The sequence below is a fragment of the Culex quinquefasciatus genome, chromosome 3, assembly GCF_015732765.1.
Source record: "Culex quinquefasciatus strain JHB chromosome 3, VPISU_Cqui_1.0_pri_paternal, whole genome shotgun sequence".
Classification (NCBI taxonomy): domain Eukaryota; kingdom Metazoa; phylum Arthropoda; class Insecta; order Diptera; family Culicidae; genus Culex; species Culex quinquefasciatus.
This window is the reverse complement of record NC_051863.1, coordinates 155692045-155718508: the sequence shown is the minus strand read 5'-3', so window position 1 is coordinate 155718508 and position 26464 is coordinate 155692045. Positions and strand designations below refer to the sequence as shown.

Here is a 26464-nt window from a genome sequence, read left to right as displayed (position 1 = left end):
CCGCCGCACCATAAAATCTCAGCAAAAACAAAATCAAACATCCACACTCAGTGCGCCTGCAGCGCCATCTATTATTCCACAGTAGTTACCCCCCAGGAGCACCCGTGATTAAATATTTACCATTCGGTTGGGCCTTATTTAACCTGAAACCCCCCGCCACCCCAACCTTCTGATCCAAGTTGAGACCCCTATCAGGGTCACGCTAAAATTGCACGCTGTCACCACCCTACCCCGAACAGTCGACAAATAAAAGTATAATATTAATTTAGTTGGAACCGCTGGTGGAGGCCCGACGTTGGCCGCACAATTTGATAGTACAATTATGCCGACATTGAGGGGATGTGGCGTGAAAAAAGAATTTTCTGACATAAAGAGAAGGGCACTGCGTGCCCGAGCAGAATTAAGTAACAAATTGTGTTCTTATTGAATTCAAACATAACAAACTTTGTTTTTGTTGACAATCTTTCTGGTGATTTGACTTCAAAATGCTTACTTAATTTTTTTTCAAAATAATCAAAAACATTAACATAGTGATAACAAATTATGTTCTTGAAATGTAACAAACTTTGTTCTGTTTGAAGAAAATCAAAGTAGCGTTGAGCATGAGCATGAGCATGAGCATGAGCATGGTTGACTGCCAATGAGCTGCTACTCCGTTATTGACAGATCAGCTGAAGTTAAACAATGAATCAAAAATGATCAGTGGGAGCCAACCATCCGTTCACTGTTTAACCCCTGAAGACCCCGACTTTATTAGTCAATACCGGCGCCCTCCCAAGAAGCCTGCAGTTCAACGAAAGGGAGGAATGTTAGTCCGATAGTTGAAGTTGCAGACTCATCAAGCACATAGTTTTTCGCTATATACTTGTTGATACCGCTTGAGACCGTTGAATCCACAGCATCTCCTTCAAGCATCACGTGATTAATTTTTTTGGGTTAGTGGGATAAGGTATTGGCTTTTCGATGCCTCCCGAGCTACGACGCTATGGGGAGGACTTTCATAACAGACCCGTCGGCGAGCCTTCCGAGCAACGATGCTATGGGAAGGTCTTTCTGGTTAACACACAAGATCACTCACACACAGTTATTTTGCTCCACTATTAACTCAACGATCCAAATTGTCAGTGCGTCTTTCGTTCATTATATAGAATTGGCTTTTTCACCGCAAAAAAATTAAACCTTATTCGAAAAATTTAAACACAATCCACCCGACGCCGTGCCTTCCGATCAACGATGATATAGGAAGGGCTTTGAAAATCACAAAAGAAATCACTTTTCACTCCGCATATTTTTTACGACCACGCGCTCCCTTTGCCAATTATGCACTCTGCACTCGAACAGCGACACAAAAGAGACGGAAAATAACACGAAAAAACAGGACTTCGCGTCCCACAAGTACCGCACTACAGATGCCATTATTTAATTATGATGGCCAATCACCCCATGCACTCGAACAGCGACACAAAAGAGACGGAAACTAACACGAAAAAACAGGACTTCGCGTCCCACAAGCACCGCACTACTGATGCCATTATTTAATTATAATGACCAATCACCCCATGCACTCGAACAGCGACACAAAAGAGACGGAAAATAACACGAAAAAACAGGACTGCGCGTCCCACAAGCACCGCACTACTGATGCCATTATTTAATTATGATGGCCAATCGCCCCATGCACTCGAACAGCGACACAAAAGAGACGGAAAATAACACGAAAAAACAGGACTGCACGTCCCCACAAGCACCGCACTACTGATGCCATTATTTAATTATAATGACCAATCACCCCATGCACTCGAACAGCGACACAAAAGAGTCGGAAAATAACACGAAAAAACAGGACTGCACGTCCCCACAAGCACCGCACTACTGATGCCATTATTTAATTATAATGACCAATCACCCCATGCACTCGAACAGCGACACAAAAGAGACGGAAAATAACACGAAAAAACAGGACTGCACGTCCCCACAAGCACCGCACTACTGATGCCATTATTTAATTATAATGACCAATCACCCCATGCACTCGAACAGCGACACAAAAGAGACGGAAAATAACACGAAAAAACAGGACTGCACGTCCCCACAAGCACCGCACTACTGATGCCATTATTTAATTATAATGACCAATCACCCCATGCACTCGAACAGCGACACAAAAGAGTCGGAAAATAACACGAAAAAACAGGACTGCACGTCCCCACAAGCACCGCACTACTGATGCCATTATTTAATTATAATGACCAATCACCCCATGCACTCGAACAGCGACACAAAAGAGTCGGAAAATAACACGAAAAAACAGGACTGCACGTCCCCACAAGCACCGCACTACTGATGCCATTATTTAATTATAATGACCAATCACCCCATGCACTCGAACAGCGACACAAAAGAGACGGAAAATAACACGAAAAAACAGGACTGCACGTCCCCACAAGCACCGCACTACTGATGCCATTATTTAATTATGATGGCCAATCACCCCATGCACTCGAACAGCGACACAAAAGAGACGGAAAATAACACGAAAAAACAGGACTGCACGTCCCACAAGCACCGCACTACTGATGCCATTATTTAATTATGATGGCCAATCACCCCATGCACTCGAACAGCGACACAAAAGAGACGGAAAATAACACGAAAAAACAGGACTGCACGTCCCCACAAGCACCGCACTACTGATGCCATTATTTAATTATAATGACCAATCACCCCATGCACTCGAACAGCGACACAAAAGAGTCGGAAAATAACACGAAAAAACAGGACTGCACGTCCCCACAAGCACCGCACTACTGATGCCATTATTTAATTATAATGACCAATCACCCCATGCACTCGAACAGCGACACAAAAGAGACGGAAAATAACACGAAAAAACAGGACTGCACGTCCCCACAAGCACCGCACTACTGATGCCATTATTTAATTATAATGACCAATCACCCCATGCACTCGAACAGCGACACAAAAGAGTCGGAAAATAACACGAAAAAACAGGACTGCACGTCCCCACAAGCACCGCACTACTGATGCCATTATTTAATTATGATGGCCAATCACCCCATGCACTCGAACAGCGACACAAAAGAGACGGAAAATAACACGAAAAAACAGGACTGCACGTCCCACAAGCACCGCACTACTGATGCCATTATTTAATTATGATGGCCAATCACCCCATGCACTCGAACAGCGACACAAAAGAGACGGAAAATAACACGAAAAAACAGGACTGCACGTCCCCACAAGCACCGCACTACTGATGCCATTATTTAATTATAATGACCAATCACCCCATGCACTCGAACAGCGACACAAAAGAGTCGGAAAATAACACGAAAAAACAGGACTGCACGTCCCCACAAGCACCGCACTACTGATGCCATTATTTAATTATAATGACCAATCACCCCATGCACTCGAACAGCGACACAAAAGAGTCGGAAAATAACACGAAAAAACAGGACTGCACGTCCCCACAAGCACCGCACTACTGATGCCATTATTTAATTATGATGGCCAATCACCCCATGCACTCGAACAGCGACACAAAAGAGACGGAAAATAACACGAAAAAACAGGACTGCACGTCCCACAAGCACCGCACTACTGATGCCATTATTTAATTATGATGGCCAATCACCCCATGCACTCGAACAGCGACACAAAAGAGACGGAAAATAACACGAAAAAACAGGACTGCACGTCCCACAAGCACCGCACTACTGATGCCATTATTTAATTATGATGGCCAATCACCCCATGCACTCGAACAGCGACACAAAAGAGACGGAAAATAACACGAAAAAACAGGACTGCACGTCCCCACAAGCACCGCACTACTGATGCCATTATTTAATTATAATGACCAATCACCCCATGCACTCGAACAGCGACACAAAAGAGTCGGAAAATAACACGAAAAAACAGGACTTCGCGTCCCACAAGTACCGCACTACAGATGCCATTATTTAATTATGATGGCCAATCACCCCATGCACTCGAACAGCGACACAAAAGAGACGGAAAATAACACGAAAAAACAGGACTGCACGTCCCCACAAGCACCGCACTACTGATCTGAAGAAAATCAAAGTAGCGTTGATCTAAAAAATTCAATTTAACTGTAAAATGTCTGAAAAAGGAATCTCTACTGCAAAATTTTAATTTAAAGACTAACAAAACAAGTTACCATCCAACTAATCTCTTCTACTCGGGGTATCCCACTCGAAAAGGGTGGAGTCCATCCATATTGCATCTCACCCACGAACAGTCAGTCCCTATCTGCCTCGAAGGGGTTCCCCGTGTCATGAGTGTGTGTGTGGCGAGCCGCTTCAAATTATAAAAAAGAACGCCATTCAGGGTGCAAATTTGTAGCTTTCGATTAACACCTGTATTCATTAGCCCCGTAGTTTGGTGCGCGATAGTAGCACAACACGAATAATAGAACCCGAACACGGTTGGGGTGGTCACGAAATATCACTGCTGATTGGTTGGGTGAGGGGTGTAGGTTAGGGGAATTAAACTCACGCGATCTGAAGTAAGACTACTGTGAAAGGGATACTTCATCAGGTTGCAACAAACAACAGGTGAAGGCGAAAGAATGGCTGAATTGGTGAGCTCTTGAGTGGGGTGGGTTATTGGAAAAAGTCATTTTGAAACAATAGCTAGCAATAATTGGAAGCAGTCCTCCTTCATGATTCTTATATATCCAGCAATACTTAGAAATCACAACTAAGCAGTTCATTATAGTGTGATAAAAATAGCAAATATGAGCAGCATGATCAATGTCTAAATTATCCCAAACAATCAGGAGCAAAATAATCTTTAACATTCAACTTTCAAGGAAAACATGTACAATAGATTGTGTATTATTAAGAGTACGTTGTATAAAGTTTATTTTAGTATTTTGTGATCGAATGTGGCATTTGATGGTTTTTAAAATATTGATTTTTAAATTACATAACTTTAAGAAAAATGATTTTTGTTTTATTTTGAACATTTTTTTAGCATAACTGTTATAATGTGTAATGTATTTGTGATACTTCAACATTTTGAAAATTATGCTTGATATTTATCTTTTATATTGTTTCTCTCCCCTTCTTTGATCTTAAATAGAGACGAGGGACAAAAACTTCAAATAAAATTTGTGAGTCTGGTAAAAATTTTATTTAAAGTTTTCGTCTCCCCCCCCTTCAAAATTGGCCTGAAAAATCAGTGGGCAAAAAAAACAAAATTTTTGTTTTCGTCAAATCTTTCAGTTTTTGAAAATTAATGATGGCAAAAGAACTGAACTAGTGTAAAATGCATTTTAAAACACTTTTTCATGAAAATGCTGAAACTATGGCTTGCTAAATTCTTTTTAAATCCTTTTTAAATTCTTGAGCCCGCAAGGCTGGTCAAAATAGGCTTTTCAATGTTCGAAAATCTGTGTCTCGAAAAGCGCCTTTCCGTTCGATTTGGTGTTTTCTGCAATGTTTTAGGTTATGATTAGAACCTTACGATTTTATTTTTTATTTTTCGTCTTCAATATTTTAATTCACGGAGTACGTTTTTTTAAACTTAAAAAAGGCATCTTTTATGTACAGTTGAGGATTGTGCAAAATGTGATACTAGAGAAATATATAGGATTTTTTTGAAAAGTTCCTGCTCATTTTTTTAATTGTTTCCTTGAAAATAAAAATATGAATTAGCTAAAACTAAAAAAAAATCATGTTGGTTCGATTTTGAATGGTAAAAATTTTCGTGAAATTTCCTATTTTATCTGAAACATTTGTTTCGCAATTTTAGAATCACAGTAACCCTTTCAAAAGATTTGAAACACTTGTTCTGAACATTTTCAAATGTTGGGATTTAAATAAAGTTTTAAAGTTACTAAAAGGAAAAATATTTGAAAAAGTTATAGACATTTAGGACTTTAATAGTTTTAATAAATAAAAATGCACTTTATGCAGAATTTGGCACTGATCGCAATTTGAGGCCATAAAATTTGATATTTTATAAGTTCATTGATATTTGCAAATATTTGCAGTAACTACTTTTTGCTTGAAAATGTTGAAAACTAGGCTTGAAATTTGATATGGTCTTCCCCTTTCTCGACTTCATAGCATAGCATAGCATAGCATTAGGGGAGAGTGGGGAGACTTGATCCCCTTTTTTTGTATCGCACATAACTCTGTCAATTTCTCACAAAACTATGATCTTTTTGCATGAACTGAAAGCTTAAACATTCAACTATGTTTGGCTGATAAGGGTATTTCATCAGATAAAATATTTTAAACCGGCATTTTCAAAATGTTGGGGGTAAATTGATCCCCCTTTCAACATTTTGAAGAAATCTTAAGCAAAATGTTTCTTATTCATCCAAAATTTTAATTTCCTATAAGTTACAGCAATTTCACATTGAACCTGTACGTTTGTGTTAAAAATATAACAAGTTTAACATGCAAAATATTTAAAAACTTAAAATTTTCTTTTTTAGACCAAAATTGAGCATGTTTACAAAAGCTGGTAATTTTTGTTAACAAAACTTTTGAAAAATTGTTCAAACTGCAGTAAGTTATGTACAACTATACTAAAGGAAACTATGTACGAAAACCCAGCCCAATTATTTAATCTTGACGCTGATTCCAGTGACTGTAAAAATGCAGGGATCAAGTCTCCCTAAACGCACTTTTTTAAACAATTGATTGTAAAAATAGTATGACGATAAATTTAACGTCAAATGCGTAAGGTTTTGGAGTTGATATGTTTATCAAACAATGCATGCATAAAAAATATTTTTTTGAATAATTTTTGAGTGTTTTCTATACTTATCAAACCAAAGAAAAAAGATCTCTTGAAAGTTTTTTGCAGCACTTCTTAGAAAAATGTGTTTAACTCAATCTAACAATTTTTTTATTTTTTTCTTTGTTTTCTACAATGAGTTTTAGTCAATTTCGCACAACTTTCTAGAACAAAGCTAATTGTTTTACCCACATGCTGACGAGATATAGGCTTGGGATCAAGTCTCCCCGGGGATCAAGTCTCCCCACTCTCCCCTACGGGTCTGCACCACGCTGTAGGGGGTGCCACAATGGTCAATTCAATATTCTTAGACAATTTGATTGCTGCTCGGTACAACCAAAAATATCTAAGAACGAAAATTTCCACACTGTGCTCCAAGGCTACGCCCATACAGTCCCGTGGGGATTTGGGAGGGGATGTTTTTGTTGTTCACTAGTGGCAAAAGTGCAGGGAACCCATGCGACTTTTAAAAGTGAACGGAATATTTTTGGGAGGTTTGGAATGGGGGTTAGGAGAATTTCATCGGGCCGATGAAAATGGTTCAATGCGTAATGTATTAAATGATTTGAAGGTTTGTAAGTGTAAATGTGAGTCTGTAGTGTATTATATAAAAGCATATAGTTTTGTAATAATAATAAATATAATAAATATAGTAAAAAAATAAAATGTATGCTGTAAAAAATAGCAGTAAACTAAAATCTAAATGCTCCAGATGGTTCCCATGCTGTTTTAGAAAGTCTCGTTAATTGAAGCAATTTGATCATATATGGTATGAGGAGATGGTTTGTTACAGGAAAGGTATAGGATGAGGAATAATAGGAACATTTAAATAAATCATAGTGAGTAGATACATTTACATGTAGACAGTTAATTTCACAGAATTCCAAGAAGCTGTAAAAAAACAATAATTTGAAAACTAATACTCGAGATGCAACCACAAATAAAACAACAGAGGCTAAACACGATCGAAGCAGGCCTTGCTTCGCAAAGAGCAACGGCGAGATTGGCCAGCTTCTTTCAAATCACTTTTTTCTTCCTTTTTCTCCCGCGCGAAACAACGACGCAGGCCAAACACGATCGAAACAGGCCTTGCCTCGCAAAGAGCAACGGTGAGACTCTGGTTTTCCCTTTATCGACTTTATATTTTAAAATAAATTGTATTAGCCTTGTAGGTAAACAAAAGTTTGACATGTATATTGTTCAAATAAAATTTCTATGGTTTTGGTTTTTATTTAAAAAAAATTAAAATCGAACTTTCGGTGGCTAAATCTTGAAAACGGAGCCTTTTATCAAAAAATCTGTTGAGTACTTTTCGATTGCAAATTCAATTTTGCATTAAAAAATAAGGTCAAATTTGTTTTTGCATGAAACTTCGTTTTTTTTGGAAAAATCACTATTTTTTTCAAAAATTCATTACTCGGTGGCAGATTTTTTGACCATGTTTCTCTATGGCTCAAAAGTTGCGGAGTTTTGTCCCTTAAAACATATCAAAAATCTCAAAAATCAAAAAATACGTATTTTGAGAAATTGAGTTTTAGTAAAAAAAAAAGTGGATTAGAAAATCTGCAACTTTTTTTTCCGTGTACCTATTTTTCTCAAAAGTCCTCAACAATACCTACAACTTTGCCGAAGACACCAAATTGATCAGAAAATTCACTCAAAAGTTACAGTTGATTGAATATTTACATACCATTTTTGTATGGAGACTTGTATGGGTGAACCAATGACGCAAAATAGCTTATTTGGTAAGGCCCCCACAAAGTTTAAGTTAAATCAAAAAATACAAAAAATAAAAATGGTCTAAATCGGCCGATTTCGTAGAGAGTTGCTCTCTTATCGAATTTGGTAAATTTCAGTTTTATACAAAAGTTGAAATTTCAGTACACTTTACCGAACTCGGTAAAAATCTAAGTGTGTATGATTATGTTTTATGTATTTTAGAAATGCTTTTTTAGTTTGTAAAAAGTGAAAATACTAACCTTACCAACCGCGCTCATCCGGGATCATCACACATTGTTGAGTGAAATTTCTGTGCGTTTGTACATTTATTAGATGAACTTGAGCTTGCTCCTCCCGGGGGCAGCGGCCCAAGTGCAATACGTGTTTGAAGTTGAAAATGAGTTGTGACGACCACAGCCAGCGTGTACTTCAACTTCACAGGATGCTCAACATTGTGTTTTGTACAGGATGGGGTTGATTTTGTAAACCTTTTTTTAAATTAAAAAAAAGGTTTTTTTTTCAGCCGAAGGCTGATACAACTCTGACATCAAACTTATTTTTTGAAGCTTTATTCAGGTTGTACTTTCAAAAATTGATCAAATCCTGTACCAAAAAAACCACACTCCGTCCCTCCGGGCTAGGAGCTGACTGCAATTGCATGCGTGATTTGATGCATTTTCGAGAGTTGTTGATCGTTGTGGTGCACTGCACGCAAAGGTGCGGTGAAATTCAAACACACAAATCATAATCCGACGCCCCAGTAACATGGCGCAATAAACTTTGATAAAAAAGTGCAATTTGGAAAACAAGTAGCGAAAAAAAAAAGATTGAAATTGCAACCCACTTCACCGCCAAACTGACTGGACTGGGTGCAAATTGGGGCTGGAGAACAGCAACATTTTTGAGCGTGTATTGCACCGAGCACACTTTGGTTCGAATGTGGTCCGGAAAATGTTGCGACCCAACCTCAATGTCAGAGACAACTTTTTCGATTAAAGTTTTTCTCTCTCTCTCTGCAGATGTGTGTGTGTTGGCAGAGGTCACGCTGTTGTTCGTGACATTGAATTGAGACAGATGTTCTTAAAGGAAATGTTGCAATTTGTGTTTGAATAGAGATTTATGTGACAGTTTAATAGTTTATTGGAATAAGATCGGTGGTTTTGCTAATTTTATTTATATGATGATTGTAAACAGTATTTCATAACTATTTTTATCTGCAAACTTTAATTTTAGAAACTGCGTCTCCAGGCAATCTTTAAATAAAATCGGTGATAAACTTAAGACATGACTACAGTGAACCTGTTCTATTTGCATCTTGTTTATTTACGTTTCTTATCTGTGGAAAGGGTTTCGAAACCTAAAAATCCAATTTAGAATAAAATCAAGAATTAATTGTACATTTGAGGTAAGATTCTTAACAGATTTGCATGAACAAAATATTTGGTATTAATTTTATTCCTAACGAGTATTTGACGATTCATACAAAATTTTTAGATTTTATGCGGGAAACATGCTGCGAGATAATGCCTCAACAGAAACATGCCTCAATAGTTTTACAACTTATCAACATTAGATAATAATTTATCTGTCGTAATTGTGACAATCTGTAACTATTTAGCTCAATCGTATACAGATTTGCTTCAGATGGGCACAATTCCCGAGAAGACGGAAAAAACTTGGGAATAACATTTTTTGATATTTTAAAATACTAGGCCAATAACATTTTATGTTATCTATAACAAGATTTGTTATTTGTCGCTATGATTTTTTTGTTATTGGATTGTTTTTGTAATAACAGACTAATAACACTTTTAGTTATTCTTCGAACAAATCTTTGTTATTATATTTTGTTATTTTAAGAACTTATCCGATCATCCCAATAACATCCATAACAAAAAATGTTATTCCAAAGTTGTTTGGCCTTCTACCAATATCAGACCAATAACATTTTTTTGTTATGATAACATAAAATGTTATTAAACCCTTATGTAAAAATTGATTTTTCAAGAAGATTCCATAATACTTTTTGTTATTTTAACAGTATTTGTTATTGGAATGGCATGAATTTTGTTATTACCGTCAGCTCGGGTAATGAGATAATCTATTTTGAAATGTTGATCTTATTGCATAGAAAATAAATGACAATTTTAAACATATTAAAAAAAAATTAGTGAAAAACGGCAAAGTTTCAGCTGATTTGCTTATATTCTTTTGTCTGCGTAGTATTTTAAAAAAAAAACTAGTTTGTACGGTAGAAATTTCGTCGTTTCTTCGGTGCTTCTTAACAAAAATTAACAAAATTTCACATTTTTGAAAAGCTGAGAAAGCTTTCAACAATAAAATATAAACGGTAACCCAGCTTTACTTTATTTGTCAGGCTATTCTACATTTTATTTTAATATTGTGTCCCTCGGTTGATGTCATGAGGGCAGTAGAAAATATCTGAGTGTCAATATCAAACATAATTTTCGGAATTTTGTGACAAAAAGAAGTATTTCTTAAAATAAAAATTGTAACAGTTAAATTATTTTCTCGAAATTGCAATTCGCGAAAATATTTTTTTCCTAATGTTTTACGTCTTTTTCTAATCAGTGGTCTCAAGTCGAAATTTGAAAATAAAAAAAAACTATAGGTGTACATGCAAATTTCAAAAATGAAGGAAATTCTCGAAACCGATTTGGCTAAAATTTGGTATGTGAGTTCCTTGGCCAAAACAATTAGACTCGTATTTTTTTTTGTTTGGTGATTAGGGTGATCCTATCCAAATATACATATAACCAACCAAAACATGCCTTTTTGCGATTTTCGCAAAAAACAACTCTCTTCAAAAAATCATGTCTCCAAAATGGGTTAACTAATTTTGGCTCGCCATATTTGAAAAGAAAGGTAATGGTTGGAGTTATAAGGAAAAATGCTAAGAAATTTGAATACACAAAAAAGATCAAATGAAAACTTTGTTTGATAATTTGAAGGTCTCGGGACCAAAGGGCACACAGCTGTAAATATATTTTTAAAATGATTTTTCAAGAAGTTTAAAGTTATGTGGAATATCGAAAAATTGAATTTCTGAAATAAAATTGGGTTTCCATTCATCAATCAAACTTAAGTACCGTGCTTCTCCGTCGAAATTATTTCCCAGAATATTTTGCTGGAGTCACATGGTGCTTTTTGTTCAATTAATGTATCGAATTCCGAATTCAAAGAATCGTATCTCAGAATTTTGTTAATAGAAACTTTAATTTTTTCAATTTGCAACGTGTTTTATTTTATTCATCATCTTGGATTAAATTTCTAAATAACTTTGGAGCTTTTTTGGGGTCAAGTTTGAGTACAATGGCCCAACATATCACAAGAATTTTTTTTTCGATATTTTATGTAGTTCACTTTTATACTGTTGGTTTTTTATGTCTTTTTTTTACCAAATGTGTTGTTTTTTCAATTTAATTAAAATGATGCAAAAAAATGTTCTGCTTTTCTAATTTATTTTTATCAATTTCTTGAAAAAACAATTTGCATCAATTCAAATAGAAACCTAGTTTTTTTTATCAATCGCTTCGTTTGAAGTAAAAACCAATCAAATGTTATATTTGAATCATTCTGAACTGATGATTATCCATGAAAAACCATTAGCCAAAATTATCGCGCTTCGCACTCTTTTATGGAATAATTCAACAAGGGTTCCCTTCATTGTAACGGTGGTAAAATCCCTTCAAATGTATTTTTGAAGGGTGAATTGTCAACTGTCTATCGAGTAATTTTTTTTTTTCAAATAATCTTGTCCACTATACAAACTTTGTATTTTTAAATCACCAAAAAGTGGCACAATCAACTCGCTTCAGTAATTAATCTACCCCTTGGGGGTTAATCAGTGTGGAGACCGTTCCGATGTACTGCCAGCAGGAACATTCGACCAAAATTGATTACCGGGAAATTCCGGGAAAAACCTTAATTGAAAGCACACATCCAGCGCTCACGTGGTCGCGTTGTTATTTAATTTTAATTGGTTTTCCCGGTGTGGTTTACACTCGCGGCTCAATTGTTACGAAACCAGCGGGATGAGCAGTAAAATTATGGAATTCCGAGAAAATTTTAATTCAATCGAGTAAGTGTGAGCTATTTGATTTTTTTTTTATTCTAGGAAGCTAATATAAATTGAAGCCTACATTTAGGCTCATTTCAAAAATCCCGCTAGATGTCACCAGTAAAAAAAAGAAAATATATCTAACTCACCAGAGAACGAGATGATGGTGTTGACCTGCACCGGGTGCACGGGTTCTCCGTCGGTGGCGATCACGGTCAGGCCGTGTCCTTCGATGGTGACCTGGGCGGGGCAAACCGAAGCAAACGCGTTGATCATACGGAACCGGTAGCGACGGCCGGGCGTGATGGTGAAGATCTCCAGCGGGGTGTTGGTCATGAAGCCGGTGTTGGGATCGCGGAACTGGCCCTTGCCGTTGATGAGCAGCGATTCGGGATCCTGGCCGGTGTTGACGGCCAGACGACCCGGGTAACGTTCGGCGGCGTCCTCGTGGAGCCAATCGCTGACGAGCATGATGTGCGTGGTCAGATCGAAGTCGTACAGGTGGGAGTTGGGATCGCGCGATGGGGGCTGGCGGACGACGATGCTGCCGTACAGACCGTCCAGCTTTTGGAGACCGGTGTGGGCGTGCCAGAAGTGGGTGCCGGCGTTACCGGTCCATTGATATCTGGGGAGGAGGGAAAGAAGGATTGAGTTAATTCACTCATGTTTAATGCATGTGACAAAATTACTTTTAAAAAATTTACATAATTTTCTCTGTGATTGCTATTTTACACAAAAAATGTGTAAAAGTTTAATAAAATGGTTAAGGGTATCATCTTAATTTGTCACCTTCCAGATTTAATAATTTATTAAATGTGAACACAGCAAAATCCTTAACTTAATGGAGTGTTTAAAATTGAAATTTGTTGAAAAAAAATATGTTGAACACAAACGGCGGTGAAAATATAAAAAAGAGGTAGTATTACAGATTCTCTGAGATTGACCTCAAAAGTGAAAAAGGTTCAATTTTAGAAGGTTGATACTACCTCTTGTTGTACCGTAAATATTACTTAAATTTAGGTATAACAAGTAAAATTACACATTTCATTTTCAAGACAATATTACACACTTTTTAACACAAAATCTGTAAAAATTGACAGCTGTTTTATTGAGATTAATTCAAGATATCAATAAACAACTTGTGTAATCAATGCTCTTCACAAGTTATCAATTTATCGCTTGGAGATTTCTAGCTTAGTTTCGCAAAATATTGAAGAAGAAAGTATTTCAAAAATATTTGGAGTTTGATGTAACTAAGCGATGTTTCAATGCATTCTAATTGCAATGGCGCACTGCAAGTGTTAATAAATGACAAGAAGAGTGCTAGGCGTCATCTAACCTAAGGCACTCTCCAGGATCCCTTCGAAAGATTGGCTGCGCTATGGGTCTGATTAGATTAGATTAGATTAGATTAGATTAGATTAGATTAGATTAGATTAGATAGACATGACATAATACCACTTGTTGTTTCGGCGATGTTTTCATAAAATCATTCAAAATTGTTTAATTCAACTTCTGGTTAGATAAATGAGGGCAGAACACATTGTTGTGGCAAAATATTAATAAACCAACGGATGGTGCTGAAAAACATTCAAAATTCGAGCTTTACTGTAAAGCCATGAAAAATATGGTGGAACAGTCAACGGAATCTTGGGATAAGATTTTAAGGTATTTATTTGTCCTTTTACAAACACTTTTGTTGTTTTAGATTATGAAAAATTATTATTTTTTGGTATTTCTTTGGATCTGAATCATCTTTGTCAGTAATTTCAGTGATAAAAAAATAATATTAACTCAAAGACCCATTTTCATATAAACCTATTAACTCAGAACCGAAAGAAAAACTTAACAATGTTGATTATGTGAAATTACATGCTGAATGATGTACATTTACAATTTTATAAGGGTAATGTTAACGATTACCGTCAGTGGGGGTGACATTGGGTCTGGGGGGTGAGATTGGGTCAAAGTGATTTTTGACTGATTTTACAATTTCTCAGGTTCTTCTCAATGAAAATGAATTCTGTTGAAAGGGTTGTGTAGGGGACATCTTAAGATGACTTCGCTGAAAAAATCTCGTTCCTAGAACAAATCCTGCTATTTTGGCAGCTGTCTAAAGTTGGGGTACGTTTTTGGCCAAAAATTACCTCTCGAAAAATCATTTTTCTAATATTTTTGTTAGAATTGCTCGAAAACTACCCAAATGTTTGAAAATCTCCACTTCAAACATTGTAGCGTGTCAACCCGATTCCCTCGAACAAGAAACACTGTTGGATGACTTGTTTTTACCATATCGTTGTATTTGAGCATCATTTTAGTTTCATTTGACCCAATGTCACCCCCTCTAAGGGGTGAGATTGGGTCAATTTTCAAACAATAGGCATTTAAGGTAGTGTTCATCAAAATCAACCATATTTTGGGAAAATGTTAGTAAACTATCTAAGAACAAATGTACGTTGAAAGATTTTCGATGTTATTTAAATTGTTTTTGTTATTAAGAAAATACGAGAGGTGTATCGTTTTTTGACCCATAGTCACCCCCACTGACGGTACACAAAATCTTTTCCAATTCCCAGATGTAAAGTTACCAAAGATTAATTTTAGATTGTTGATAATTTGATGTTTATTTTTCTTTCTTTTTATTGTAATTTTACCTGAATTAATGTGTAAAAAATTAAGTTAATCACACAGAAAAAAATGGTGGTAATATTCACCAGGAAATGGTGACAGATTTGTGTAAAAAAAAAAAATGTGTAATATTACATCAGGAATTGTTGAATATTTATCAGTTTTATGATGAATATTCATCAGGGTCAAATTTTTACATAATTTTTATGTAATATTACTCAAAAAAGAGGTAATATTCAACCTACCAAATTATCAACCTTCAAAAATACAACATTTTTTTCTGTGTACACAGCTAAAAAAGTAGTAATCCAGCTGCGTGTAAAAGACCTGGGTGTAAAATAAATATTGCATTATTTTATGCAATTTTATGTGATTTTACATCTTGAAATATGTAGCCCATCAGTACGGGAAACCTACTTGACCGAAATGTCAAGCTCACATATGCATTTATCCATGCAGCTTTACATCGGTCTGATGGCCGAGTGGGCTAAGGCACCAGTCCTTACTGTTGGTGCTGGGTTTAAATCCCGTCGGTTGCAACTTTTTTTTGTGTGTTGCAAAAAATGTACATGCAGTGTGTAATATTAAGTGTTTATTTTGACGAAGGTGATGTGCATGCTTTTGCATGCGATTTTACCATCGGATTTTTTGCTGTGTAGCAAATGATGATTTAAGACACTGAATCAGGATCTTTTATGTAAATACAATGTTTAATTTTGCCTCTAAAAATGTTTAAATTTACCACTTTACCGTTGTAATGCCACCATTTCGATCTAAATTGATAACATGTAACTCATAAAATAAGTTATGCTAAACCTTTCAATTCTACACATTTTTTGCTGTGTGATGCAACTTTCTATGTGTGTATGATTTTTGATTCACAGGATGTGAGCCTTTATAGAGATTGAGAAATTTTCAGTTCTATAGTTATGTTACCCGAACAGCAAGGATGATAACGATAACGATAATGGTTATCGTTATCGTCGGGACGATAGCCGATGATGGACGATAATTCATTTTTAAAGTCTTTCTCAAATCGATTAATTCAACCATATGATGTTAAATTTTCAATGCTTTCACTAAGAATATGAGTCATTTCAGGTCAATTTAGTACACTTTTGGATTCGACCTTCACTAATTTGGACCAAACTTGGAGGGAACGTTCATCTATCGATTGTTACCAAAAATCCCAAATTTGCTGCTGATTGGACCATCCCTCAATTTTTGGCACCGCCCTCTTTTTTGACGATTTTTAAAAAAAAATAATTTTCTTTTAAACATAACTTTGCAACTATTTGAGCAAAATACTTTCTACAGGTTGCATTGTATGGAGAATTGTCCAAGGGATTCGATAAAAATACAATTTTAACCTTTAAATGCCCACTAATATTATATTTAAACGTTTTTAAGTATTGAAAATCAGTTTTGACCAATTCATTATGTTTTTATTTGATTTATTTTATCACCATTGTGTTCCCCAGACAATTTTACATAATAATCAATGTAGGTCTCAAACTAAAATAAACTATTGGCGAGATAATGTGGTTTTACTGCACTCTTTCCTATGAATTCAAATCCGAAATAAGTTTCTCACATATAAAAACTGAGCTATGCGGGATTCATCCCTTTTTGTTGAAAAGTACACCATGTACTTCCAAGTGCTGCGCAAAATCATACTTTTTTTTTCAGTAAAATGGCTGTATCTCGCCAATAGTTCATTTTAGTTTGAGGTCTACATTGATTATTATGTAAAATTGTCCGGGGAACACGATGGTGATAAAATAAATCAAATAAAAATATAAGGAATAGGTCAAAACTGAATGTTAATACTTAAAACTTTAAAATATAATATTTGTGAGCATTTAAGGGTTAAATTCTTTTATCAAATTCCTTGGACAATTTTCTATAAAATGCAACCTGTAGAAAGTCTTTTGCTCAAGTATTTGCAAAGTTATGATTAAAAGAAAAAATGTTTACAAAATATCGTATTTTTTCCGAAAATATTTAAATTGTCACAGTTTGCCATATAGGTTTCTAGCGAAGTGATTTTTTATGTTTTTTTTCACTCCATTAAATATTTTTTTAAATTATTTTTTTTTTTAGAAAATACCGTATTTTGAAAAAATGCTCAAATTTTCAAAATTTGCAATATGGGTATCAAACCAAGCGAGATTATGTATGCTTTTTCAAATTATTTGAGTTTTTTTTAAATACTGAAATTTTCAGAAATTTCCGTATTTTTTTCGAAAATACTAAAATTTTCAAAATTTGCAATATGGGTATGCTTTTTCAGTTTATTAGAGTTATTTTTCGAAAATAATAAAATTTTCACAAAATACCGTATTTTTTCGAAAGTTAAGAGATTCTCAATTAGATGTTAAGTGATTTTATGATTTATGAAGATTAATAATAATACATATTTAATTCCACTCACCTGAACGTATTTCCCTGCTGGATGGGGCACTGCGTCACAAACGGCACACCGTCGTAGTACTGCGTTCCCTTCTGCCACAGTCCGTGCCAATGGATCGTCAACTCCATACCCTCCATGTGGTTCTCCACATCAATGACCACCTTATCGTTCTCGCACACCTGAATACTCGGCCCAGGGATCATCCGGTTCGCCGTCAGAATACCTCGCTCAACTCCATCGGCCAGCACGCACTGGCAGTGACTCCACACGGTGTTGGTCGCGTTCGGGGTGCACACCTGGCAGGCACTGCGAAGAAGAAGGAAGAGGGTCAGTTTTGGATCTGTTGGATTTTGGAAGTTCAACTTACGCTCCCAGCACGGTGTAGTACTCGACGGTGAAGTGGTAGTAGCAGATCCTCGGCGGTTCTCCCTCGCGGCAAGCGCGGGCACACTCGTCCGGGGCGGACAGGCTGGGATTGCGGCGCAGTTCGGCGGTCGCGCTGGTGCTAAAGTCCAAATGACGGAACGGAGACCGGGGGTTCGGGTTGGCGATCGAGGGGAACCCGCTGGCCAGCAGGGGACTGCTGCTGCTGGGTCGTGACCCTGAGGTCAGTGGAAGGGCCGACGGGCCGGTCTTGCCGAAGGACGGGTGCGTCTGGACGAGACCGTGCGTGGCCTGGAAGTAGTTCTTGGCGGCGGGCAGGGAGTCGGAGATGTGCGAGTTCCACCAGGACGAGGCGGGCGTCTGGTCGGCGGAGATTTTGTCTTCTGTGGAGCGGGGGGAGAGAATGGAGAAGGAGATTAGGACTGGATGGTCATGTGAACTTAAATTAGCATAATGATTCAGCTAGAGGTAAGAGAGTGCCATGTTCTCGCAGTGATAACAGGGTTGGTGCTAATTAGACGGTGTGGCCGGTGCTGCTGCTCTGTACGGAGGCTGTAATCAAGAGGGGACCTGTTGACCGAACTCAGCTCGACTCGATTGGAAAACGCCTTCAGGAAATGTGAGTGCTTAGTCATTGGACTCGAACCATTCAAATTGGTCCAGTTGAGATCACGTTGAGCTATGTGTAAGTGGAGACTGGGGGGTCTAATTGTGGACCGACCCCCCACCCCAACTCCATTTTACAAGCTATTACGGCATTCGTTGCCGGCACAGGTCGTAGGACGTGTCATGGGAACGTTATTGGAGCATGGGAACCATTGGAAGGGTGATATCCAAGTTTTACTATAAAAATGTTCAACACAGCTTTTACAAAGCGGTGCATATCGCCCTTAACTTCCCAATAGAGGAACCTCTGTTCGTTTCCCAGGCAACCCCGCCCAAGGTAACCCAGCATGCAAAGCAGGTGTTGGTCTGAACTGCTATTGGATGTCGAAGCTCTCCAAAAGTAGAGTTTGCTGTTGTTGTTGTTTTTGCAACCTTTCGCAAGCTGCAGCAACGAGCTATTGATCAGCCCTCAACTCTGTGTGAAATCCAAACCTGGAGCGTTACGATGATGCTGACGGTTAGCTTCCCAAACTAGGAAGGGTGAATCCCAAGGGAGCATCCATATATCACGTAGACTCGTACCGACAACCAGCTCTTTTTTTGGTCTACAGACAAAGACAAGAGTCAGCAAAAGTCAGCAAATACTATCAACGTAATTTATAGATGTCCCCCCCCCTCCTCTACTGGTGCATATGCAAGAGAGGAATTACAACTTGCACTTGCATTTGGTTGCAAAAGCCAGCAGAAGAATCATCGGATTTGTTCGAGTGCTCGAATATGCAAAACGTTCCTGAAGGTGACGTACAGTGAACCCCCACTTCCCCTCCCTCCCCTTGCTGAACCACGTGGTCGCTGCTTGCACGTTACCTTATTGCACATGCAAATAGCAAATCCGAGCTCTTTTCGCAATTGATTACGGTTCCCACGTATGGTTATTTATAGTAGCAACAGCAGCGCCATGCCGGAGTCGACTGCACACTGCACTGCCTTGTAGACTATGGGAAGAACGAGGTCTTCTCGCGTGTTTTGCCGGGTGCACCCTTTGTGGAGAGTGTGGGGTCAGCTGGATTAAGGTGAAACGGGACGCCAGTTTTGGGACAACTTCTGTTCAACTTAAATCAAGCTCTACAGATTGCTTGCTATCTCTATATTTAGCGTCTGCATAAGAAAGAACTAATTGAAAGTGCTTCCAAAAACTTGAGTCGAGTTGTCAATATGGCGCTGCCTTCCCGTATCACCTATCAACTTCATACAAATTTTGGAGAAAACCCATTCGAAGCTTCCAAAAAAGTTTCTTTCGCTCGAAATAAGAATGATTTTGTTTTTAAGGCTTGTATTATTTGGAAAAGATTTTTAGATCAGTTATGACAAACAAATATGAAAAATTAATAAAAACAATGGTCAAAATTACCATGAAAAATATTTTTGCAAACAATAAATTTTAAGCTTTTTTTAAAATGTTTTGAAACTCTGTAAAAAAAAATCGAAGTGATGAGAAAATTTTACAAAATTTAAAAATTTGACTCAACATCTCAACTGAGTACACTTTTGGACTCGACCTTCACCGATTTGGACCAAGCTTGGAGGGAACGTTCATCTATTGATAGTTAACAGAAATCCCAAGTTTGGTGCTGATTGGACCATCCCTCTTTCTTTTTGCACCGCCCTCTTTTTTGACGATTTTCTAAAAAACTTTTTTTTTTCAAAAGACTTTCTACAGGTTGTATTTTATAGAAAATTGTGCAAGGAATTCGATAAAAATAAAACTTTAACCGTTAAATGCCCACTTAAATTATATTATTTTATTATTATTTAATTTGATTTATTTTATCACCATCGTGTTCTCCGGGCAATTTTACATAATAATCAATTTAGACCTCAAACTAAAATGAACTTTTGGCGAGATACAGCGATTTTACTGAAAAAAGACTGATTTTGCGCTGCACTCTATCCTACAAATTCAAATCCGAGATAAATTTCTCACATATAAAAACCGAACTATGGGGGATTCATCCCTTTTTGTTGAAATGTACACCATGTGCTTCCGAGTGCTGCGCAAAATCAAACTTTTTTCATTAAAATCGCTGTATCTTGCCAATAGTTCATATTATGTAAAATTGTCCGGGAAGCACGATGGTGATAAAGTAAAACAAATAAAAATATAAGGAATATGTCAAAACTGAATTTTAATACTTAAATCGTTAAAATATAATATTAGTGGGCATTTCAGGGTTAAAATTTTATCTTTATCGAATTCTTTGCACAATTTTCTATGAAATGCAACCTTGAGACGGGCGATTTAAAAAATCGCCAAAAATCAATTTTTCAACCAATTTTTGATCTTTAAAAAGCATTGGAAAGAAGAATTCTTAAAATTTTAGAAAATTTATGGGTTGAATGTTTAACTTGTTTTATGTGACTTTGCCAATGTTTTAAAAAATGTATTTTTTTAGGGGACAACTTTGGCAGTGTTTTTTTACTAACATTTCCTATATTTTAAGTAATAAGAAGTATGCAGTAATTTTGTAGTGTCCCAAACTATGCCTCTACGCAATATTTTACAATTTAAATAAAAATGGTGCCATTTTATAGCAGAAAATGTGAAAAACAAACAAAAAATTGAAAAAGTGACTGTAAAAACATGAAAAAATTAGATAGGCAAAATGTAATGATAGGAGGTGGTAGAATAGGCCAAATACTACCGAAAACAAACGTAAACTTAACAAGATAAATGCAAATTAAAATACTAAAAAGGACGGACGTGTTACACCCCATACAAAATTTTTAAAATTTGTTTGGGGGGAGGAGGGAGTCTAAAAATCCGATTTTTTGCGTTACGTAACAAAAGAACGCTCCCTTAGACCAATATCTTCATTACTTCAATTATTTTATTTTCAAATTTTTGGCAGTAGCAAAATTGTAATAATGTGATAATTTTTGCTTAAATGGGATTGAATTTTTTTTGTATATTTCATAACTGGGAATTTTAGACCATTTTAAATTGAACTAGCGTAAATTAAAAAGAAAAACACTTTTTTTTTAAAACAAGAAAATAAATTTGTTAACAAATCATCGACCACAATAACAGATCAAATTGAATTATTTTTTTTTTAATCTACACAAAAAAAAATTCACGAGTTTGGCAGCATTTTGTACTTGAACGTAAAAATGGCGAATTCTGGAAAATCAACTTTTACTAAGATTTGCCAATTTTTGCTGCCAAGCGCACAATTTTTATAATTTTGGCAAAAAATCTGAGCCATTTGTTTATAAAATATCACCTTTTAAAATTATTTCTGAAATTCTGTTCGTCTATTTCCAATCTAAAAACAAAGGCATTCAGTCTGATGAAAGTATGCTGGAAAGTCATTTTTGTCGATATTAAATATTGCAAACATCTGATATATATATTCAAATGATTTAAGCGGCTAGCTCAACTGTGTTGTGTTCATTGCAGAGAGGATTCTGTAAAATAATCACATTTCACAGAATCTATTTAAGAGGAAGGATGCGACATACCGTACTAAACGTACTGCTAGAAAAAAGTGTAATTTTTCCTCTGAAAATGTGTAATTTTACAACTTTTTTGGTGTAATGTCCCTTTTTCAGTCTAGATCGAGGTAAAATCACATCGTAAAAGTGGTAATATTTAACCTTCCCAAATTAAACCTTTCATTATAGATATTTTTTTCAATAATCAATAATGAATTTGGCAAAATATCAAAACAAAATTAGCATTTGTTTTTTTGAAAATGCTTTTTGATATAATCTTACAGCAGAAATCACCTTTGCATAACAACTCAATAAAAAATAATAATATCAACATATATTTTTTAAATGATCAAAGTGTTGATCGTTACACCCCACTGCACCCTCCGTCTCCAAGTCATGTTCCAAACCTCGCATTTGTCTGTGCCAAGAACTTGAACACGGCAGTGTGAGCGAACACTCTCGTACTCTACCCTGTGAGCAATCGCCGGTGATGCCTTCACCACTCAGCGTCGCGTCACATCAACTCATGCTCTCACTCACTCACTCGGGCTGCAATTTTGCAAAATTGAATTCATGTGAGAATTTTGCATCACCCACACAATGCACTTTTGGAGCGTTTGAATTGGATTGGATTGGAATTGGGAGAACTTTGTATGGCGGAACCATTTCGGAAATGACTCATGGAAGTGCATTTCAACAGGTGGCTCGCTTAGAATTGGGAAGCCTTTCACAGATAATTTATGAGGACAACTGCCCAGGATGAATCTTATCTGGTTGGCTCGATCTCCATCGATCATGATACATGCCGGCGCCCACGTCTCGGACCAGGTGGACAAAAACAATGACTCTGTGTCAGGCCGGATTTGATTTATCGTTTCAATTTCTTCCAATACGGACTTCATCTAGATTAGCGCGCGAGTAGAATAGAAGCAAAAACTGCCATACACGAGCTTTATTTACCCAGAGAACTTAACTCATGCTCGGTCAGCCGGCTTAGTCATAGCTGCTACTAATCCGCGCTCGCGCACTCGTGATCATTTGTACTTATGGTGAAGGTCTACCAGGTCTCAGCAGAGACGGTTCATTCCCGGAGGGGACTTGCAAAGGCGTTGCCGCCACCCGCCCGAACCGTTTAGGGACTGATGATTGGTTGTAATAATTGTTATTGCATTTTATAAAAGGTATTTCGTCGTAATAAATTAATAGTGGTAGCAGCACCAGTACTAGAAAAAAAAACTACAGATCCAAACAGTAGGGCCGGCTTTTGAAGTTTGGAGTTTGATTGATGGAATCGCCTCTGGGGTGGTGAAGTCGTGAGAACGAATTACGAGCGCCGGTTCTAAGAGTTGAGAGTATGGGAAATATAAATATGTGCTGTTCTACAACGATCAGCTTTTTCCGATCAGCAGTATGTTATTACTTCATTAGAATCGGGCTTCACTTCCTTATGCGTGCCTGCCGGAAAATTTGCATACTTTGTCTTGTGAAATTAGCTTTATTAGATTGAAAGGGATATGCAAAGGTAGCAGTTAATCATTGACATTATCCTTACATAAATTTGCATTTTTTTTCATTCCCCAGAAATGTTTATTATTGTTAATTTACCAACAAGGTAAATAGTATGATATCACTTTGTATGAGAATAATTTAATTCTTAGAGATTTTCTTTACTTTTCATACCTTGAAATCTTGAAATCTTGAAATCTTGAAATCTTCAAATCTTGAAATCTTGAAATCTTCAATCTTCAAATCTTCAAATCTTCAAATCTTCAAATCTTCAAATCTTCAAATCTTCAAATCTTCAAATCTTCAAATCTTCAAATCTTCAAATCTTCAAATCTTCAAATCTTCAAATCTTCAAATCTTCAAATCTTCAAATCTTCAAATCTTCAAATCTTCAAATCTTCAAATCTTCAAATCTTCAAATCTTCAAATCTTCAAATCTTCAAATCTTCAAATCTTCAAATCTTCAAATCTTCAAATCTTCAAATCTTCAAATCTTCAAATCTTCAAATCTTCAAATCTTCAAATCTTCAAATCTTCAAATCTTCAAATCTTCAAATCTTCAAATCTTCAAATCTTCAAATCTTCAAATCTTCAAATCTTCAAATCTTCAAATCTTCAAATCTTCAAATCTTCAAATCTTCAAATCTTCAAATCTTCAAATCTTCAAATCTTCAAATCTTCAAATCTTCAAATCTTCAAATCTTCAAATCTTCAAATCTTCAAATCTTCAAATCTTCAAATCTTCAAATCTTCAAATCTTGAAATCTTGAAATCTTGAAATCTTGAAATCTTGAAATCTTGAAATCTTGAAATCTTGAAATCTTGAAATCTTGAAATCTTGAAATCTTGAAATCTTGAAATCTTGAAATCTTGAAATCTTGAAATCTTGAAATCTTGAAATCTTGAAATCTTGAAATCTTGAAATCTTGAAATCTTGAAATCTTGAAATCTTGAAATCTTGAAATCTTGAAATCTTGAAATCTTGAAATCTTGAAATCTCAAAATCGTCATTTTTTCAAAATCTTAAAAAAAGGTGGAAAAACTACGAAAAAAAGTTTTGAAAAAGTTGGTCGTCATCGATCATGGCCATTCATGGGCACCCGCGACAGACACGGACGACGAAACGAAGAAAAACGCAAAAAGTAACTTTTTCAAAACTTTTTTTCGTAAAATCGCGATAACTCGTGATGTTTATTAGCAAACCCCTTATGTCTATAAATCAAATTTTTTGTAATTGTCTGCTCTACAACTTGGTAGAACATTGTTACACTCTAAAAAATAACCCTGCAAAGTTAGAAAAAACGCGAAATTTTAAAATGAAAAATTTTGTTCTAAATGAAAAAATGACCCTTCTGAGTCAATGTAGATTCGAAAAGTACATTAAATTTCCCATAAAATAACATGTTCCAAAAATTTTTACAGTCAAGTAACGGAAAATGGGAGAATTTTTAAAACTTGTTTAGTGTTTTTTTTCGATGAAAAATACTTTTTTTCGGAATTCTGAGTACGCCATCAAATCGGGCGTCTAATTTTACATAAAAGTCCCTTTGACACCAAATTTCTATCTCATCACCGAAAAACACCTCTTTTTTCGCATGTTCAAAAATGGAAGGGGTCGTCACGATATATCAAAAAACGGACCTCGGATTCGTGATCAGGGACAAAAGTTACCCCTTAGGACAAAGTTTCACGCAAATCGAAGAGGGGTCGGGGCAACTTTTCCCGATTTCGTGTGAGTTGGTAGAGAATTACCCATATAAAAAAATGAAGTTCTGTAAAAAGTGTTCTGATCTACAAATATGAATAATATTTTTTTGCAATTCCGTCGTGAAACTACTTACTTTTCCTGTCAATCTTGAACGACGAAATAGCCTACTTTTCTGTACCAAAAATAACAGAATCTAATAGCAAAACTTTTCAAAATAAATGCTGAAAAGTTCTACTTTTCAGCACTCAAATGGGTGCTGAAAAGTTGAACTTTTTAGACTTGTTTCGAAAAGTAACACTTTTCAACATTTTTTTTTTTTGATTTAAACGATTTACTGACAAAATACATGAAAATTTGACATAAAATTTCACTCAGTGTGTGTTTTTTGGAATTGCAAAAAATGTTGTATGGAACTCACACACTCACAACATATGCAAATCTTTAAACATTTTGATAAGAAAAAGTCTGAAACAGAACATTTTTTTGTTTTATATTTTTGATAAATATCAAGTTGTTTTTTTTTGTGAGTGTTTTCCATTTTTCAAAAATTAATTGTTCTAAAAATGTTGCTGGGGTTTTGTTTTATTCTTCCATATTTATAGTTTTTTTTTATTATTTTTTTATTCTAATGCTGAATTGAGGCATTATAAATAAAACAATCGAATAGTAACACTTTTCAAAATAAATGCTGGAAAATTCTACTTTTCAGCACTTAAATAAATGCTGAAAAGTTGAACTTTTGTGCGACTCTTGCAGAAAAATCTTTTTTTGCAACTTGTTGCATAAACTACTATTTTTAAACAATTGCTGAAAAGTTCAACTTTTCAGCATCCAGTTCAGTGCTGAAAAGTAGAACTTTTCAGCATTTATTTTGAAAAGGGTTTTTTATTCGATTTTGTCATTTTTGGTACAGAAAAGTAGGCTTTTTTATCGTTCAAGAATGACAGGAAAAGTAAGTAGTTTCACGACCGAATTGCAAAAAAGTATTTTTTGCAATTCCGTCGTGAAACTAAATACTTTTCCTGTCATTCTTGAACGACGAAACAGTCTACTTTTCTGTACCAAAAATAACAAAATCGAATAGTAACCCTTTTCAAAACAAATGCTGAAAAGTTCTACTTTTCAG

General features: G+C 35.9%; 1 protein-coding gene across 1 annotated transcript in view; it reads right to left on the bottom strand.

The window, feature by feature from the left end:
• LOC6050573 (laccase-4) overlaps nt 1-26464 on the bottom strand; it is a 169713-nt gene that overhangs the window by 13721 nt on the left and 129528 nt on the right. Inside the window, exons 4-6 of the mRNA XM_038261295.1 lie at nt 18010-18448; nt 17664-17948; nt 12751-13226 (exon numbers count right to left, since the gene is read on the bottom strand). Of these exons, the coding sequence (XP_038117223.1) occupies nt 12751-13226; nt 17664-17948; nt 18010-18448 (1200 nt within the window). The remainder of the gene's footprint in view (nt 1-12750; nt 13227-17663; nt 17949-18009; nt 18449-26464) is intronic.